We start from the raw sequence: 19,448 nt of genomic DNA on the forward strand, positions 1-19,448 counted from the left end.
TCACTGTCTACAATACCAGCCACTTTAATGTAATCTGCAAATTTACTTACCATGCCTTGTAGGTTCACATCCAAATTGTTGATGTAAACCACAAACAGCAGTGGATCCAGCACCAATCCTTGAGGCACTTCACTACTTAGAGTCCTCAATTCCAAAAAACAATGTTCCACCATCACCCTCTGTTTCCTGCCATGAAAACAGTTTTCTATCCAGGCCATTAGCTATCTTTGGATCCCATGCAATCTAACCTTCCAGAACAGCCTACCATGCGGAACCTCGTCAAATGCCTTTCTGAAATCTATGTAGAAAATTTCTACAGCTCTGCCATCAACCTATATGGTTACATAGAGTCATAGAGCCATACAGTGATACAGTGTGGACACAGGCCCTTCGGCCCAACTTGCCCACCCTGGCCAAAAATGTCCCAGCTACACTAGTCCCACTTGCTTGCGCTTGGTCTATCTCCCTCCAAACCTGTCTTATCCATGTACCTGTCTAAATCTTTTCCCCTTCACCTTGAACCTATGACATCTGGTCCACGATTCCCATACTCTGGGCAAGAGACAGTGCATCTCCTGATCTATTCCTCTCATGATTGTGTACACCTCTATAAGATTACCCTACTAAACCTCCCTCTATAGCTCGCACCCTCCAGTCCTGGCAACGTCCTCGTAAATATTTTGTGAATCTATTCAAGCTTGACATTATCTTTCCTATAACATGGTGCCCAGAACTGAACACAATATTCTAAATGTGGTCTCACCAACATCTTATACACTGCAATATGACCTCCCAACTTCTATACTCTATACTCCGACTGATGAAGGCCAAAGTGCCAAAAGCGTTTTTGACCACCCTACCTACCTGCGAGTCAACCTTCAAGGAACCGTGCACATGTACTCCTAGATCCCTCTGCTCTACAACACTACCCAGAGGCCTACCATTTACTGTGTAGGTCCTACCCTTGTTCGACATCCCAAAATGCAACACCTCACACTTCTCAGTATTAAATTCCATCAACCATTCTTCCGCCCACCTGGCCAATTGATCCAGATGTGTACAAGAAGGATGAGTTGCACCTGAACTGGAAGGGAACAAATATCCAGGCAAGCAGGTTGGCTCTACTATATGGGTGGGTTTACACTATATAAGGTGATCCACAGAGGTCACCTGCACTCCCTGTCTATTTCCTTTTCTCATGCTCACCCACCTTCTCTCTTCCTGGACCATGGGAATTATACTGTAACTTCACTGCACATCTTTATCAAAGAAGCTCTCATTCTACTGGATAGTCCAAAGGTCATCCATATGCATGTTTTGCTTGCTAACACAGTCCTTAACAAGCTGTACCTGGACACAATAACTACAGGTATAATCGTCACAGTCACCAGCAGTTTTCCTACCTTCCTACATCCTGATTGACGAGTATTGAACCAATTTACCTGCCACCTGCGCTGAACTCACCCAAGAAAGAAAAAAACATTCACAAGACTCACACACAAGTTTACGTTATTCTCGTAATCAACTTGCCCCCACCTTCCCACCCCCACCCCCACACACACACAACACATGCCTCTCCCCCACACACAGTACTTGCCCCTCCCCCCCACACAGTACCTGACCCACCCTACGCCCCCACCCTCCCCACAATCTGACACACCGCCCTTCCCATTAATGCACAATCTAGGGTAGGGAAATCAATAACCAGATGACAAAGGTTTAAGGTGACAGGGGAAAATTCATTAGAAATCCAAGGGACAACTTTTTTACTCAGAGTATGGTGGGTTTTCTGGTACGAGCTGCCAGAGGAGGTACAGTAGCTGTGGCAGGTACTATTACAGCATTTAAAAGACCCATGGAGAGATAAATGAAAGGAAAGGTTTGAGCCATATGGGTCAAATGTGTGCAAATGAGACTAGCTTAGATGGGGCAATTTGGTGAGCATGGACAATTGGGGCTGTTGAGCCTGTTTCCATGCTGTATGCCTCTATGACAGATGGAGAACTTGCCCCATGTGATGCTGCTAAACAAGATGAGAGTGCAAGGTATTAGAGGGAAGATACCTGCATGGATAGCAGGTTGGCTGAATGGCAGAAGGCCGAGAGTGGGAAAAAGTGACTTTTTCTCATAGGCTACTGGTGACTAGTGGTGTTCTGTTGGGGTCGGGGTTGAGGCCGCTACCCTTCACATAGTTTATCAATGATTTGGATGAGGAAATTGATGGAAATTTGGCCGTTTCCAGATGATACAAAGATAGGTGGAGGAGTAGCTAATGTAGAGGAAGCAGGAAGTCTGCAGAAGGACTTGGACAGGTTGGAAGTTTTACTGACTGTCAAGTCAAGTCAAGTCAAGATAGTTTATTGTCATGTGTCCCAGATAGGACAATGAAATTCTATCTCTGCTTCAGCACAACAGAACATAGTAGGCATGAATACAGAACATATCAGTGAGTCCATATACCATTATATAAATATATACACACATCAATAAATAAGCAGATAAAGTGCAAATAAACAGATAATGGTCTATTAATGTTCAGAGATTTGTTACAGTTGAGTTTAATAGTCTGATGGCTGTGGGGAAGAAGCTGTTCATGAACCTGGACGTTGTAGACTTCAGGCTCCTGTACTTTCTACCTGAAGGCAGCAGGGAGATGAGTGAGTGGCCAGGATGGGCCAAAGGCCTAATTCTGCTCCTATGACATGAACATAAAAACATGAGAGTATGAAGTATTTTTGTTCTCTTCTACACTGGAGACTGTGATACAGGGTACAATAGATGACGCAATGGGCTAAGTGTTTGGCTGGCAACCTGAAGGTGGCCGGTTCGAATCCTGCTTGGAGTGTGTACTGTCGTTGTGTCCTTGGGCAAGACACTTCACCTACCTTTGCCTGGGACTAGAGACGGAAATTAGCTACTGATTGGCTACAATCTCGCATATTTACATGCAAATGTTCATTAATATGCACTGTCCCTATAAACAAAACATTATTATTATTATAAAAATGAATTAAAACTGCATTTGGCATGGTGTGGTATTTTCAGTCGGCTAATGGCTTACCCTATATTCTTAAACTGTGGCCCCTGGTTCTGGACTCCCCCAACATCGGGAACACGTTTCCTGCCTCTAGTGTGTCCAAACCCTTAATAATCTTTTCTGTTTCAATAAGATCACCTCTCACCCTCTAAATTCCAGAGTATACAAGCCCAGCCGCTCCATTCTATCAACATATGACAGTCTGCCATCCCAGGAGATAACCTCGTGAACCTACGCTGCACTCCCTCAATAGCAAGAATGTCTTTACACAGATTTGTCCAGAAAACTGCAGACAATACTCCTGGTGTGGTCTCACTAGGGCCCTGTACAACTGCAGAACGACCTCTTTGCTCCAATACTCAACTCCTCTTGTTATGAAGGCCAACATGCCATCCGCTTTCTTCACTGCCTGCTGTACCTGCATGCTTACTTCAGTGACGAATGAACAAAGAGCCCAAAATCAAGTTGCGCTTCCCCTTTTCCCAACTTGACACCATTCAGATAATAATCTGCCTTCCTGTTTTTGCCACCTAAGTGGATAACCTCACATTTATCCACATTAAACTGCATCTGCCATGCATCTGCCCACTCACCCAACCTGACCAAGTCACCCTGCAATCTCATAGCATCCTCCTCACAGTCCACACTACCACCCAGCTTTGTGTCATCTGCAAATGTGTTAATGTTACTTTTAATCCCTTCATTGGTTTCTCAAGAGAAGGCGAAAGAAATAAAATGGATGGGATAAACCCATTAATGGGCAGGTTCTTTCTCATTGGTGCATTCGAGCAGACTGCAGTTCACGCCTTACTTCGTTCAAAATCTATTGGTTGTTTGGAGCAAAACATCATTTACTATGAAAACTGTTATCAAAGAATTAACTCTCAGGTACGTTAGTGTGTCAGAAGATTTTGGAGAGACCTTTCTATGTCCGTAGTGGGTGTTCAGTTGAAGTCCTGGTGTCATCGCTGCAATTGGCCGCTGGGAGAATGCTGCGGTCCTTCTTGACTTTGGTTGTATTGCAGATTTGGAACTGTGAGTTCATTGAGAATGTTGAAAGTATTCGGTGATCAATTAACATGATATTTATTATTATACCCTATATTCCCGTATCTTAATAGCTACATAATTGAACGTTGTGGTGTATGGACTGTGGATAGTAGAAAATATATATTCTCTGAATGGAGACACAAGGGCCTGCAGATGCTGCTTTACGAACAAAGACACAATTTGCTGGAATAACACAGCGGGTCAGGCAGCGTCTCTGGAGAATTTGGATAGATGACATTTCGGGTCGGGACCCTTCTTCAAACTGTTGCTGCCTGATCCACTGAGTCACTCCAGCACGTTGTGGCTTATCACTAAATGTTGTGATGAAAAAATAGTGATTTATTAAATTGATGATAAATTTCTGCCACGTGTGAAATGCCCACCTGTCCAGATCAGGGGTTTGTGTGTTTTCATAATGAGAGCACAGGAGCAGAGATGAGAAATTTATGACGGGAGAAGTGGCCTATTCAAGTGTGGCAATTATGTTTATAAATAATTCATTATTTTTTAATATTTTCTAACTGAGCCATTTGGTAACTAGTTGCTGACTTCTGCCGGAACAGTGTGTGTTTGGATAATGTCGCCGAGATTAACACATTTAGCGTCCCATTCCGATTTTGTCAAACAGATTTAAACGTGGAATTTCATCTTCGGGAATTCTCTTCAGTCACAGATCAGTCCACCCGCAAGACTCGGGTCTTGTGTACTGCAATTCAGAAATAGATTATTAATCTGAATTGATCAGAGATATAGAGCGGTCACTGTTGGGACTGAGTACATCGGAGTCCGGAGAGTATAAACTCCTTGAGGTGAACAACAGCATTCAAAGCTGCAGCTGTTGCTGACTGAAGCCGCACACAGATTCCTGTCGCTGATAGTGATCAGTTGCAGATTTTTTGTCCACAGAGTGAGCGGAGCAAATTTATAAATTGCAGTTAATATCGTGTTGTTGGAAAGATTTTATTAATTTTACATCATTAGAAGGCACACCGATGTAGAATGAACACTGTTAAAATTAACATTCATTTTGTCATTGATCGTAATCACTCACAAGGAAGGATATTGACACCGACATTTCCACACAGCGGTAGAGTTTAATTTGCCTACAATTATCTTCAAATGTATGACATTATATATTAAACTGAGTTTTCAGTTTGCCCCTGTGTGTGTGCGGCGATAAGTAGCAACTCATTTTGCTCGGGGCGTTTTTGCATTCTCCATTTTGTTTATGTGGAGAATCGCAATTTGTGAGATGTTGCAAATTCACTTCTTCGATTCAGCTTGAAAGTTTAATGTGTTAAATGCACAATTAGAGAGGAGAGAGAGAGAGAGAGAAAGAGAGAGAGAGAGAGAGAGAGAAAGAGAGAGAGAGAGAGAGAGAGAGAGAGAGAGAGAGAGAGAGAGAGAGAGAGAGAGAGAGAGAGAGAGAGAGAGAGAGAGAGAGAGAGAGAGAGAGAGAGAGAGAGAGATAGAGAGAGAGAGAGAGAGAGAGAGAGAGAGAGAGAGAGAGGAGAGAGAGAGAGAGAGAGAGAGAGAGAGAGACGTATAAACAGAACACTTCTTCGATTCAGCTTGAAAGTTTAGTGCAGATTTCCGTGACAAAATTCAGCTTGATGTTTTATCTCATTCATGTGTCTCGTGTTAAATGCTCAATGAGAGAGAGAGACACACACAGACAGACAGAGAGAGAGACAGAGAGAGAGGGAGATGGAGAGAGACGTGTAAACAGAACCTTCGGCGGGGCAGCAGCTGCTGAGGAATGTATAATAGTCCACTTTGGGACTGATGGACAGAATTTGTGGAAAGAACAGCAGAGAACAAATCACCTTTGTTTCTCTTTACACAGGTACTGAGTGTTTCAGAGTTTTACCTCTGTTTTGAAGATTTCTCCCATTTGCTGCTTTCTAGATAAATTCAGGCATTTATTCAGCTGTTGTGTCTCAATCCCCGTCCACCTCATTAACGATTCTATTTAGTGTCACGTTCAGTCGATCGTATAGTTTCTCAATGTTCACGGTTTTGGTTAAGGTTTATGTTATAAACTCCATCAAAGGGAAATGCGCATTGCCTGGTCGAGTAGACTTTCGGCAAACTTTACATCTCCTTTCTTGTGAAATCGATTCGCCTATATTGAATTTTCTGCAGAATATTCAGTTGCGTTTGATGAAATGCCGATACTTTTTTACAGTTTGCTTCCACTTGCTCCACGTCCTGCATTTTCTATTAACAGCTAACTTCAGTTTGTCTCTGTTTGATATGTCGATCAGAAAATATGTATCTCCGAATGGAGACACGAGAGCATGCAGATGCTGGTTTACAAAATAACTCAATTTGTTGGAATAACACATCGTGTCAGGCAGCATCTCTGGAGAACATGGATAGGTGACTTTCAAATCGGCCCCCTTCTTCAAACTGATGCTGCCTGACCCGCTGGGCTACTGCAGCCCTTTATGTCTGTATCTCTAAATGTTGTGATGAAAACATATGATCTATTAAAGTGATGAAAAATGTCTTCACGTGTGAATTTTCCACCTGTCCAGGTCAGGGCTTTGGGTGTTTTGTAATGTGAGCACAGGAGCAGAGTGAATTAAAAAAATAGGCTCATTCACCTTGACAACGGCTGCATGGAATATTGAAGTGTGTTATTTGCTTTCTATAATTAATTAGTAATTTTCTAATGTTTGCTATTTGAGTCCTTGTATATTCCTGGTGGGGTATATTCCTGGTGGCGGCGCGACTCGTTGCAGCGGCTCCTACAGCCTGTCTGTCTTTTTTTTATTTTTGTCTAGTTAAATGTAGTGTTTGTGTTTTTTTAAGCTTGGTTTTAAATGTGTATATGTGGGGGGCGGGCGGGGGGGGGGGAGGGGGAAACCGTTTTAAATCTCTTCCCTGTACGGGAGACCCGACCTTTTCCCTGTCGGGTCTCCGTTGTCGTTGGGGCCTAGCACCGTGGAGCGGCCTCCAACCTGAACGACCCGGGGGCTCGGGAGTCTGCGGAGCTGTGGAGCTGCGGACTACTCACCATCGTGGGGCTGGCCGGCCTCGGTGCGTGGGGAGCGGTGGTGACTCGCTGCTGCGACTCGACTCCTGGGGCTCGGAGGCTCCAGCAACGCAGCCGCAGGTCCGGTGGACTGGGACATCGGGAGCTCGCGGGTCCGGGGGGAGAGAGAGAGACCGCTTCCCGGAGCTCCCGCAACGCGACTTCTCCAGCCCGTGTCGCGGGGTTGGAACGACCTGGAGCGGGGTCATACATCACCCGGCACGGCTTCATGGCCGTGGGACTCACCATCGCACGCTGGGGCTCCGACCTTGTACTTTCAGACCGGGAGCGGGGCCGTAAATCGCCCCGCGCGGCCTAAAATGGCCGTGGGACTTATCATCACCCGCCTGGGGCTTGGACATCGGGAGAGACATGGAGAGCAGGGGAGAGAAAAGACTTTGCCTCCATCACAGTGGGTTCACTGTGATGGATGTTTGTGTGAACTTAATTGTGTGTATGTCTGTAGGACATTGTCTTTGTTTGTATGGCTGTGGAAACAAAATTTCGTTTGAGTCTCACTGGGGCTCAAATGACAATAAATTGTATTGTATTGTATTGTATAACAGTCGCTCAATTACGTCGGAATAGGCTATATATTTGGATAATGTCGCCAAGATGAGCACATTTAACTCCCCATTCAGATTTTTGAAAATATTTAAACGTGATATTTCGTCCACTGGAATTTTCTTCAGTCACAGATCAGTCCACCCGCAAGACTCGGGTGTTGTGTACTGCAATTCAGAAATAGATTATTAATCTGAATTTATCAGAGGTATAGGGCGGGGTTGGGGCAGAGTACATTGGAGTCCAGAGAGTATAAACTCCTTGAGGTGAACAACAGCATCCAAAGCTGCAGCTGTTGCTGACTGAAGCCGCACACACATTCCTGTCGCTGATAGTGATCAGTTGCAGCTTTTTTTTATCCACCATGTCATACTGTGAACTGAGCATATTTATAAAATGTAGTTAGTATCGTGTTGTTGGAAAGGTTTTATTAATTTTCTGTCATTAAAAGTATCCTGATGTAGAATGAACACTGTTAAAATTAGCATTAATTTTGTCATTGAACACTCACTTCGATGGATATTGACGCTGACATTTCCACACAGTGGTCAATGATCTTCAAATGTGTCACATTATATATTAATGGAGTTTTCAGTTTGGCACTATGCGTGTCCGGCTATTAGTAGCAACCCGTTTATTTCTCGGGGCATTTGTGCATTCTCCATTCTGTTTAGGTGGAGAATCGCAGTTAGAGAAATGTTGCAATTTTCTTTAAATTGCTTTTCACTTGCTTAAAAGTTCAGTGCAGATTTCCGTCACAAATTTCGCCTTGATATTTTATCTCCTACATATACCTCGTGTTAAATACATAATGAGGCAGTGAGACGCGCAAACAGAACCTTCGGCGGGGCCGCAGCTTCTGCGGAAAGTAAAACAGTCCACGTTGGGACTGATGTACAGAACTCACCTCTGTTTTCTCTCTGTTGAGAGTTTCAGAGTTTTACTTCTTTGTTTTGAAGATTTATCTCATTTGATGCTTTATAGATAAATACAGGCACATATTACGCTGTTGTTTCTCTATTCCCGTCCACCTCATTAAACAAATCAGAAAACAAAAGCAGGACATATTCATCCGTGAATTATCGGCAGAAATTGGTCGCTGGCTAAATCAAACACCAACATTTCTTCTGATTTTGTCGTTAAGATAACATCACGTCATTGAATATTGTTGGAGCCTGTGTAATTGACACCACGTTGGCATCTAAGTAAATGTGTAGGAAGGAACTGCAGATTCTGGTTTAAACAAACAACATGGAAAGACCCCTTGACCACCGAGTCTCAGGCGAGCAGCAAACATCCAATTGCATCATTAATCCTATTTTATTTTTCCTTGTTCTCATCAACTCCCCGAAGATACTGCCACTCATGCACATGAGGGAATATTTACAGCGGGTAAATGCCCGGTTTGGAATGTAGGACAAAAACAGAACGCGCGGGGGAAACCCACACAGGCACTAGGAGAACGTACAAAATCCCCACTGACAGCACCCGAGGTCGGCATTGAACTCGGGTCTATGACGCTGCCTGCAGTGGCTCTACTGGTTGGAAGGAGCACGTTATCGGTATCCTGTATTTAATTTTACTACCGCTGCTTCCACCCAGTTGTAGCGATCTCGGTTCATTCCTTACCACCGGTGCTGTATGACATGCTATTACACTTGCATCTTCCCTGTGACTGTGCGCGTTTGCCCGGGTGCTCGCGTTTCTTCGCGCATCCCAATTATTTGTTGCTAGGTAGTTTAATTACCTACTGTAAATTATCTTGAGTAGAATGGTCAAACGGATGAAAGAAGTGTTGATGGGCCCGAATGAAGGGAAATAAGGAGAGGGTAAATTAAATCAACGAGACTGTTGTACGGTGCTTGGTATGGAGCCGATGGGCTGAATGGTCTCCTCCTTGTCCTTAGAAGTTTAGAATGGGAACTGTGTTTTATACATGATGTGTAATGGTACTGCTTCCGTGTGCATTAAATACTTGAATAATCGTAACACACGTCTGAGAAAATATGATCCTAATGATTCCCAAATCGTCAGATACGATTGTGCTGTTTATATTATTATTACTTCGTGAGATACAACGCTAAATTAATGAGCCTATTGTGCATGCGATCAATTGCCCACTGCATTGTCCACGGGCCCAGTTTGTGCAATCGGTGAAAGGCATAGAATTGAATAACATTATCTAGATTCACAAATTGTAACGCGGGTTTGAAACTGTGAACGTAAATAGACTTTCCCCACTTCTTGAAAATCGGTTAAAGGAAAATGGCAACTGGCGAGACAGTATCTGTTCCTGGAGCCAAGTGGATAACAGCACTCAGGTGCGGGAGCAAGTCGTGCCCAGTTATTGCTGGACAACGCAGGACACAAACCAACCAACGTGTAACGTTGGAATATCATTCAAGCATTCTCCACAAGCAAATCTGAAAATAAATAGTCATAGAGTCGTAAATATTAGCATCGCCGCACCTGTATTAAGATACTGGAAAGTAGTATAGAAATCAGGGGCAGAATATCTTCAGTAGTCTGGGATCAGGTCATTTGTCCATCATGTGGTAGACAGTGTTGAACACAGAAAAAATATCCTGCAAATGCATCGGAGGGAATATCATTGTAAATGTTGTTGGAGGGGAAATGAAGGAGTGGCTGTCCGCAGAAAATTAAAATGATCGAGTTTGGCACACGGGTCAGTTCACTTTGTATCGTCTGTGGAAAGTAAAATTGAAATGAGAATCTGAACTCGTGACAGTGTGAACCTCACAGACAGGAGCTATTTCAAGAGTGGGTTTAAAAAAAAAACTGTCATATGCACCGAAAACTGAAAAAAATGAAAACATTTTTTTATGGGAATGAGGATTGGGTTGATCACTGTTAATTGCATTATGAATTTTCCCATGCGAAATATCAGTGGCAACACAATGTATTTTCAATCCTACGTAAAATGTGCCCGAACCTGATAGTTCACCAGAGGCAATAGGAGAGTTGTCGTGGCCCGACGGCCAACTTTCCATGTATATTGTCCCCTGTCGTTCTAAAGGGTCACCCTGGTGTAGGAAGGATGCCATTAAGATGGAAAGAATGCAGTGAAGGTTTACAAGAACGTTTCCAGCACTTATGGATCCGAGCTGTAGAGAGAGATTGGGCAAGCTAGGACTTTATTCCTTGGGGCGCAGGAGACCAAGGGGCGATGGAGGTGCATATAATCACGAGAGGAATTAATAAGGTGAATGGCACATAATATTTTAAACCAGGATAGGAGAAATTAAAATAACAGAGGCTAAAGGTTTAAGATGAGACGGGAAAGGATCCAGAGGGGCGTTTTTTCCAGACACAGGGTGGTGGGTATATGGAACAAGCTGCCAGGGGAGGCAGGTGGGGCAGGTATTTAAGGTACTTACTGCGTTTAAAATTCAGTGATCAGGTACAAACATTGGAACGTTTTAGAGAGACATGGGCCAAACGTGGGCAAATGGAACTTGCTTAGATGGGACAATCTGGCCGTCATGGACCAAATTTACCACATCGGTAAATTGTATCCAGATCTCTGTAGATCTAACAATACATGTCATTACAAAAGAGACAGGATACGATTTTTTGACTGCTGATACTCATTTACAGTAACTTTTAGATGTTACTTTTTTAAAGATGCTTTTTTAAAGCAGGCGGGAAGGTGAAACAATTCTCTGTAGCGGTTCGGAACGCTGCCTCTCAGATTACTGTCGGGACTTTTCCCGGTGATGGTTTCATTAATGAGATGCCCACCTCCCCATGGACCCATTCGCTCCAACATCCCAACCCTATCACTCCACCCGTCACACAGCCAAATCTCATTCTTTATTTCTCATTTCAGGCCGCCCCGGGGATTGTCAGGTGGACCCTACAGGTAACCTCGCTTAACTTTCACTGCGTTAAGAGTGCGTCTACTGAGACTGATTGTTACTGAAGACCTTTAAGGCTACTTGCGAGGTGACTGCCGTCTGCAGACGGAGTGATGATCAGTAATGTCCCTGAAGCGCGCAGTGTGGGGAGTCGACTCTGCTGACATGGTTCCCGGTTCCAAGCGTGTTCCCACTGCTCATCCCACTGTGGAGTCCCAGTCCGGATCTTTCACCTTTGTCGTCCAATTCCAGGAATGCCTTCACACATCTAACACGTTTGCGTTCCATTGCCCGTCACATAAGGTTTGAGTACAGCAGGGCACTGGCCCGCGCAGCTCATCAGCCGCTCTCCCGAGAATGAAAACGAACCTGCAGCTGAACTTGGAGACACCAGGAACTGTAGATGCTGGTTTATAATAAAAATCACAGTGCTGGAGTAACTGGGTTGGACAGGCAGCATCTCAGGAGAACATGGGTGGGTGTCCGCTGAGTTACTCCAGCACTCTGTGTCCGCAGCTCACCCTGCCTGCTCGGGCGCCGCTTTCATCCCAAGAATGACCGGGTGATCCCGGTTCTCCGGACGGTTACCAGCTTACTGCATATTGTTGACATTGTTCACAGTTCATTCGTGGTCTGCCGCTCCCGTTGGTCATTCCGTGGTACATGTGGACTTTGAATGGTTGGAGCTAGGGGTGGCTGGGAGCGCGGTGTGCGGGGCGCCGACTGACCCGCGGCTCAAACCGGCGGCAACGTTTGTTCTTCTATTTTCTGATTTTTGTTTTCAGAAAGCGTGAAGTTGAGGCTGGTGAACGGGGGCAGTCCATGCGCCGGGAGAGTGGAGGTTCACTACAGGGGGAACTGGGGGACTGTGGCTGATCCCAGCTGGGACCTGCAGGACGCGGCGGTGGTGTGTCGGGAGCTGGGCTGCGGCGACGCCACGGGAGCCCCGCGCGGAGCTCACTTTGGACCGGGGTCCGGATCCGTTGTGACGTATAATGTTGACTGCAGCGGGAGCGAGGCCGCTCTGCGGGAGTGTAGATCACAGTCATGGGGGAACTATGCCGCTCCACACTCCCTGGATGCCGGCGTTATCTGCGAAGGTAAACATCAGCTTTTTCTCTCTTTGCTCCGCAGTTTGGTGATTTCCGGGATGCCCTGGATGTAAATGACTCGGACTGACCGCCCGCGGCGAGTGGTGTCAAATTAAATCCAGTGTCTGTCCGTTTTATTCCTGCCCAATTGGAATCAACTTTCGCTTCTGGATCTCACATTCTGGTTTTAATTAAACAAACACAACCGGGAGCATTAAATACTCTCACCCGGTACAATGACGGGGCCAAGAAACAAGCGGCTGGAGGAACTGAGTTGGTGAAGCAGCAACTGTCGGGGACTGGTCGCAAGAGAGGAATAGGGGGCTTGCACGTCAGGTCATCGGGTCAAACGGCGTGATGCTCGGAGCAGCTCCATCCATGTGGAGGACAAGGCAGCCTCGGCATCCACTGTTAACACACAATACGCGCACGTTCTTACCTGTTAAAAACCGCCGAAATTGGCAATTTTTGGGCTGTAAATAATTGTGGAAATCGGCTGTGGAGGCCAAGTCAATGGGTGAATTTAATTGTAATTGTCTTATAATTGTAAGGCGGGAATTGAAAGATTCTTGTTTAATAAAGTTGTCAGGGGTTATGAGGAGAAAGAGGTTGAGAGGGGAAGCTAGACCAGCCACGATTTAACGGTGAAGCAGACGTCGGCCGAATGGTATATGGTTCTTTTTTCCACAGTTTGTACTTAGAATTCGTTTAATGGAACAGGAGCAGACAGATACACTGGGTCAGTTAGCACAGTCTTGTCTGTGGAGTTTGTCAAGTTCTGCAGGACGGAATGTTCCATAAATAATAATTATATTCGACTTGTAGGATTAGGGTTATGTTTATCTTTGTGACGTTACTGAGGTGAAGTGAAAAGCTTTGTTTTGCATGCTATGCAAACAGATCAGATACACAACGCATATTTATAATCAAATACAATATATAGTGTAAAGAGGAAGTTACAGAGAGCAGAATATAGTACTCAGCATGTTAGCGCATCGTGATAGAGGAAGGAGGAGAAGGGGAGCACGGATATCATTAGTAAGGGACTGATTTCAACGTCAGATTTGTGCTGAACTTTCAGGGATGTTTTTGTAAATTGTCTTCATAATTGTGGCTTTCATGACTATCTTTTATTTTTTTTCTCAGATCACACAGAGCCAAGATTGGTATCCAAAGATGATCAGTGCTCGGGAAGACTGGAAGTGCAGTATGGTGAAACCTGGGGAACCGTGTGTGACCGGGCCTGGGATATGGATGATGCCAATGTGGTGTGCAGTCAGCTTCAATGTGGAGTCGCCGTGTCTGTTCCGAGAGGGGCTTATTTTGGAAAGGGAACTGGCCTTGTACGGAACGATGTATTTGAATGTAAGGGTAATGAGACAAGCCTATGGGAATGTCCGCGTTCTTTAGGAACTCTTCATTGCAACCACACGAGCGATGTCAGTGTGATCTGTTCTGGTGAGTGCCAGCTTTGGAAACTAATTATTAATAAGGACTCATTATACTTGGAAGATAGGGATGAGATCTCGCCATTTACTTTTATCAAAGGGTTATAAAATGCTGGAATATAATTGATCAATACACGACTTTGATGTGATATTGGCAAACGTATTAACCGGCTAAAATAATTTGAATAATTTCCTATAGTCCAACATTATTGATGGTTTACAATGTGGAGTTCAGAAGGAGGAAATTAACAGTATCTTTAGATGGTGATATCCATGCGATGCAACAGCGATTGTCCAATGAATTCTAATCAAAAATTACTCTAGAGTAAAATAATTACATTTGTTTATAAACAAATGTACTTCTTCACTGAAACCTTTGAGCATTTTGAGTGGAAAGACAGCTCACTGCAGGAAGAAAAACTATGGACGGTTTTAGATGTAAATGATTACACATAGAAAAGTACAATTTTGCTTTGCATGATGACAATAAAAGGATGATAATGATAATGATAATACAAGCAAGGATCCTGGCACTGGGGTGGTGGTGGGGGGGGGGGGGGGTGGGGGGGGGGGGGGTTGTTATATAAGATGATACAACTGCCAGTTAGACATATAAAAAGAGACGGCAGAAGAATGCATGACGTTTAAAAGTAAATTTATCCCATGATTTACATTTTTTGTTCGGAATGATTTTGTGGGCATATGATCCTATTATAAATGGGGAACCAAGCAGTGCATTAGAAAATAACGCAGTGAACGATTACTTCCCATTAGCATTTACAATAATGTACAAGGAAATAACATCCTGATCACTGAGAGTGAAGAACATCCATGTGTAATCAGAGACCGTATCACGCCAAGATGAAGCAGCACTTGATAACAGTGTGGAGACAAAATGCCCAACTGAATAAATCAATGAAGTGGAGACGGTGACGGTTCTTGAACAAATGAGATCCTGAGCATTGGCAGGAGGAGAGGATGGGGAACAAGAATACTTTATTTTTCTCCATAACAAAGTTATGTGTGTTATGGGGATGCGAACCCAACAGGAGTCAGGAGCAAAGTAAACGAATGGGAAATGGATCGTAGTAAATCCATTGCTGTAATGTAGAAATATACAATGTCATAATGGATTTCATCCAAACATCTGGTTTCATCTGTCCTCGACCTCGCCCAACACACAACGGGAAACGGATATAGAACAGAAAAAATGAACAAATATAATAGTCCGGAGAGGTGGCGGGGCGCCGACTGACCCGCGGCTCAAACCGGCGGCAACGTTTGTTCTTCTATTTTCTGATTTTTGTTTTCAGAAAGCGTGAAGTTGAGGCTGGCGAACGGGGGCAGTCCATGCACCGGGAGAGTGGAGGTTATCAACAAGGGGAACTGGGGGACTGTGTATGATGGCGGTTGGGACCTGCAGGACGCGGCGGTGGTGTGTCGGGAGCTGGGCTGCGGCGCCGCCACGGGAGCCCCGGGCGGAGCTCACTTTGGACCGGGGTCCGGACCCGTTGTGACGTATAATGTTGAATGCAGCGGGAGCGAGGCCGCTCTGCGGGAGTGTAGATCACCGTCATGGGGGAACTATGCCGCTCTACACTCCCGGGATGCCGGCGTTATCTGCGAAGGTAAACATCAGCTTTTTCTCTCTTTGCTCCGCAGTTTGGTGATTTCCGGGATGCCCTGGATGTAAATGACCCGGACTGACCGCCCGCGGCGAGTGGTGTCAAATTAAATCCAGTGTCTGTCCGTTTTATTCCTGTCCAATTGGAATCAACTTTCGCTTCTGGATCTCACATTCTGGTTTTAATTAAACAAACACAACCGGGAAAATTAAATACTCTCACCCGGTACAATGACTGGGCCAAGAAACACGCGGCTGGAGGAACTGAGTTGGCGAAGCAGCAACTGTCGGGGACTGGTGGCAAGAGAGGAATAGGGGGGTTGCACGTCAGGTCATCGGGTCAAACGGCGTGATGCACGGAGCAGCTCCATCCATGGCAGCCTCGGCATCCACTGTTAACACACAATACGCGCACTATCTTACCTGTTAAAAACCGCCGAAATTGGCAATTTTTGGGCTGTAAATAATTGTGGAAATCGGGGTAACCGTGAGAGGCATTTATCCTACTTCAGAATTCCAAAAGTGAGGAGAAATGATGGTAGAGTGAAGCTAGAGCTGAAGGGACAACAACAGATAAAGTGGTTGGCGAACATTGGCCGTGTAGATATCAAGATTGAAAATATTGGGAATTATCGTGTTTGCTCACTGCATTTCATCAACAGTGAGGCATTATTTGTGTTTTTTCTTGATTCCTTTGGTATGTAAAAAGTTTCAAAAGTGATAAATCTGGCTGTAAATTTTTTAAATCGCCCATGGATCTCAAGTGGGGTTTACATGCAAAAATAAAACGTTTCTGAAGCTAAATTTATCATTAAATTAATCGCAAACCATGCGTAGGTATTGAATTACATTTTACTCAGATGCAAGCCAAGGAATGGCATAATTGTTAGCTGTTAATTGGACATATCAACCTCAGCAAATTGACAATATCTTTGAAAGGGACTGGGTGTTGAAGCTGTCGGGACATTTTATTATTTGCTAAAATATACATCTCAATAGCATAATGATAGAAAACTTACTTTTCCACACACCAGTCTGGAGATTTTTTAATGATAAATCTGCAGAATTCATTGCCACAGACGGCTGTGGAGGCCAAGTCAATGGATAAATGTAATTGTAATTGTCTTATAATTGTAAGGCGGGAATTGAAAGATTCTTGTTTAATAAAGTTGTCAGGGGTTATGAGGAGAAAGAGGTTGAGAGGGGAAGCTAGACCAGCCACGATTTAACGGTGAAGCAGACGTGGGCCGAATGGTATATGGTTCTTTTTTCCACAGTTTGTACTTAGAATGGAACAGGAGCAGACAGATACACTGGGTCAGTTAGCAGTCTTGCCTGTGGAGTTTGTCAAGTTCTGCAGGACGGAATGTTCCATAAATAATAATTATATTCGACTTGTAGGATTAGGTTTAGGTTTATCATTGTGACGTTACTGAGGCGAAGTAAAAAGCTTTGTTTTGCATGCTATGCAAACAGATCAGATACACAACGCATATTTATAATCAAATACAATATTTAGTGTAAAGAGGAAGTTACAGAGAGCAGAATATAGTACTCAGCATGTTAGCGCATCGTGATAGAGGAAGGAGGAGAAGGGGTGCACAGATATCATTATTAAGGGTCTGATTTCAAAGTCAGATTTGTGCTGAACTTTCAGGGATGTTTTTGTAAATTGTCTTCATAATTGTGGCTTTCATGACTATCTTTTATTTTTTTTCTCAGATCACAGAGAGCCAAGATTGGTATCCAAAGATGATCAGTGCTCGGGAAGACTGGAAGTGCAGTATGGTGAAACCTGGGGAACCGTGTGTGACCTGGCCTGGGATATGGATGATGCCAATGTGGTGTGCAGTCAGCTTCATTGTGGAGAAGCCGTGTCTGTTCCGAGAGGGGCTTATTTTGGAAAGGGAACTGGCCTTGTACGGAACGATGTATTTGAATGTAAGGGCAATGAGACAAGCCTATGGGAATGTCCGCGTTCTTTAGGAACTCTTCATTGCAACCACACGAGCGATGTCAGTGTGATCTGTTCTGGTGAGTGCCAGCTTTGGAAACTAATTATTAATAAGGACTCATTATACTTGGAAGATAGGGATGAGATCTCGCCATTTACTTTTATCAAAGGGTTATAAAATGCTGGAATATAATTGACCAATACACGTCTTTGATGTGATATTGGCAAATGTATTAACCGGCTAAAATAATTTGAATAATTTCCTATAGTCCAACATTATTGATGGTTTACGATGTGGAGTTCAGAAGGAGGAAATTAACAGTATCTTTAGATGGTGATATCCATGCGATGCAACAGCGATTGTCCAATGAATCCTAATCAAAAATTACTCTAGAGTAAAATAATTATATTTGTTTATAAACAAATGTACTTCTTCACTGAAACCTTTGAACATTTTGAGTGGAAAGACAGCTCACTGCAGGAAGAAAAACCATGGACGGGTTTAGAGGTAAATGATTACACATAGAAAAGTACAATTTTGCTTTGCATGATGATAATAAAAGGATGATAATGATAATGATAATACAAGCAAGGATCCTGGCACTGGGGTGGTGGTGGTGGTGGTGGGGGGGGGGGGGGGGGGGGGGGGGGTGTTGTTATATAAGATGATACAACTGCCAGTAAGACATATAAAAATAGACGGCAGAAGAATGCTGACGTTTAAAAGTAAATTTATCCCATGATTTACATTTTTTGTTAGGCATGATTTTGTGGGCATATGATCCTATTATAAATGGGGAACCAAGCAGTGCATTAGAAAATAGCGAAGTGAACGATTACTTCCCATTAGCATTTACAATAATGTACAAGGAAATAACATCCTGATCACTGAGAGTGAAGAACATCCATGTGTAATCAGAGACCGTATCACGCCAAGATGAAGCAGCACTTGATAAGTGTGGAGACAAAATGCCCAACTGAATAAATCAATGAAGTGGAGACGGTGACGGCTCTTGAACAAATGAGATCCTGAGCATTGGCAGGAGGAGAGGATGGGGAACAAGAATACTTTATTTTTCTCCATAACAAAGTTATGTGTGTTATGGGGATGCGAACCCAACAGGAGTCATGAGCAAAGTAAACGAATGGGAAATGGATCGTAGTAAATCCATTGCTGTAATGTAGAAATATACAATGTCATAATGGATTTCATCCAAACATCTGGTTTCATCTGTCCTCGACCTCGCCCAACACACACCGGGAAACGGATATAGAACAGAAAAAATGAACAAATATAATAGTCCGGAGAGGAGGCGGGGCGCCGACTGACCCGCGGCTCAAACCGGCGGCAACGTTTGTTCTTCTATTTTCTGATTTTTGTTTTCAGAAAGCGTGAAGTTGAGACTGGTGAACGGGGGCAGTCCATGCGCCGGGAGAGTGGAGGTTCAATACAAGGGGAACCGGGGAACTGTGTATGATGGCGGCTGGGACCTGCAGGACGCGGCGGTGGTGTGTCGGGAGCTGGGCTGCGGCGCCGCCACGGGAGCCCCGGGCGGAGCTCACTTTGGACCGGGGTCCGGACCCATTGTGACGTTTAATGTTGAATGCAGCGGGAGGGAGGCCGCTCTGCGGGAGTGTAAATCACCGCTATGGGGGAACCATGACGCTCCTCACTCCCGGGATGCCGGCGTTATCTGCGAAGGTAAACATCAGCTTTTTCTCTCTTTGCTCCGCAGTTTGGTGATTTCCGGGATGCCCTGGA

At 44.4% G+C, this 19,448-nt stretch overlaps 2 protein-coding genes across 2 annotated transcripts in view; both read left to right on the forward strand.

Annotated features, from left to right (window-relative positions):
• The window catches only part of LOC116967299 (deleted in malignant brain tumors 1 protein-like), a 92,824-nt gene extending 80,074 nt beyond the window's left edge, over window positions 1-12,750 (forward strand). Inside the window, exon 9 of the mRNA XM_033013798.1 lies at window positions 12,366-12,750. Coding sequence (XP_032869689.1) covers window positions 12,366-12,734 — 369 coding nt within the window. The 3' untranslated portion in view covers window positions 12,735-12,750. The remainder of the gene's footprint in view (window positions 1-12,365) is intronic.
• Window positions 12,751-12,896: 146 nt separating this feature from the next.
• Window positions 12,897-17,864, forward strand: LOC116967300 (deleted in malignant brain tumors 1 protein-like). The gene is made up of 4 exons (XM_033013799.1): window positions 12,897-12,933; window positions 13,807-14,031; window positions 15,422-15,736; window positions 17,455-17,864. The coding sequence occupies exons 1-4, from the start codon at window positions 12,897-12,899 to the stop codon at window positions 17,862-17,864; spliced, it is 987 nt and encodes a 328-aa protein (XP_032869690.1).
• Window positions 17,865-19,448: the final 1,584 nt, after the last annotated feature.

Source organism: Amblyraja radiata, chromosome 39 (assembly GCF_010909765.2).
Source record: "Amblyraja radiata isolate CabotCenter1 chromosome 39, sAmbRad1.1.pri, whole genome shotgun sequence".
NCBI classification, from domain to species: Eukaryota; Metazoa; Chordata; class Chondrichthyes; order Rajiformes; family Rajidae; genus Amblyraja; species Amblyraja radiata.

Coding starts and splice junctions, on each gene's coding strand:
- LOC116967300 (XM_033013799.1), top strand. CDS start 12,897: ATGACGGGGCCAAGAAACAAGCGGCTGGAGGAACTGA. Junction 14,032..15,421: donor CGATGTATTTGAATGTAAGG/GTAATGAGACAA, acceptor TTTTGTTTTCAG/AAAGCGTGAAGTTGAGGCTG. Junction 15,737..17,454: donor TGCCGGCGTTATCTGCGAAG/GTAAACATCAGC, acceptor TTTTTTTCTCAG/ATCACAGAGAGCCAAGATTG.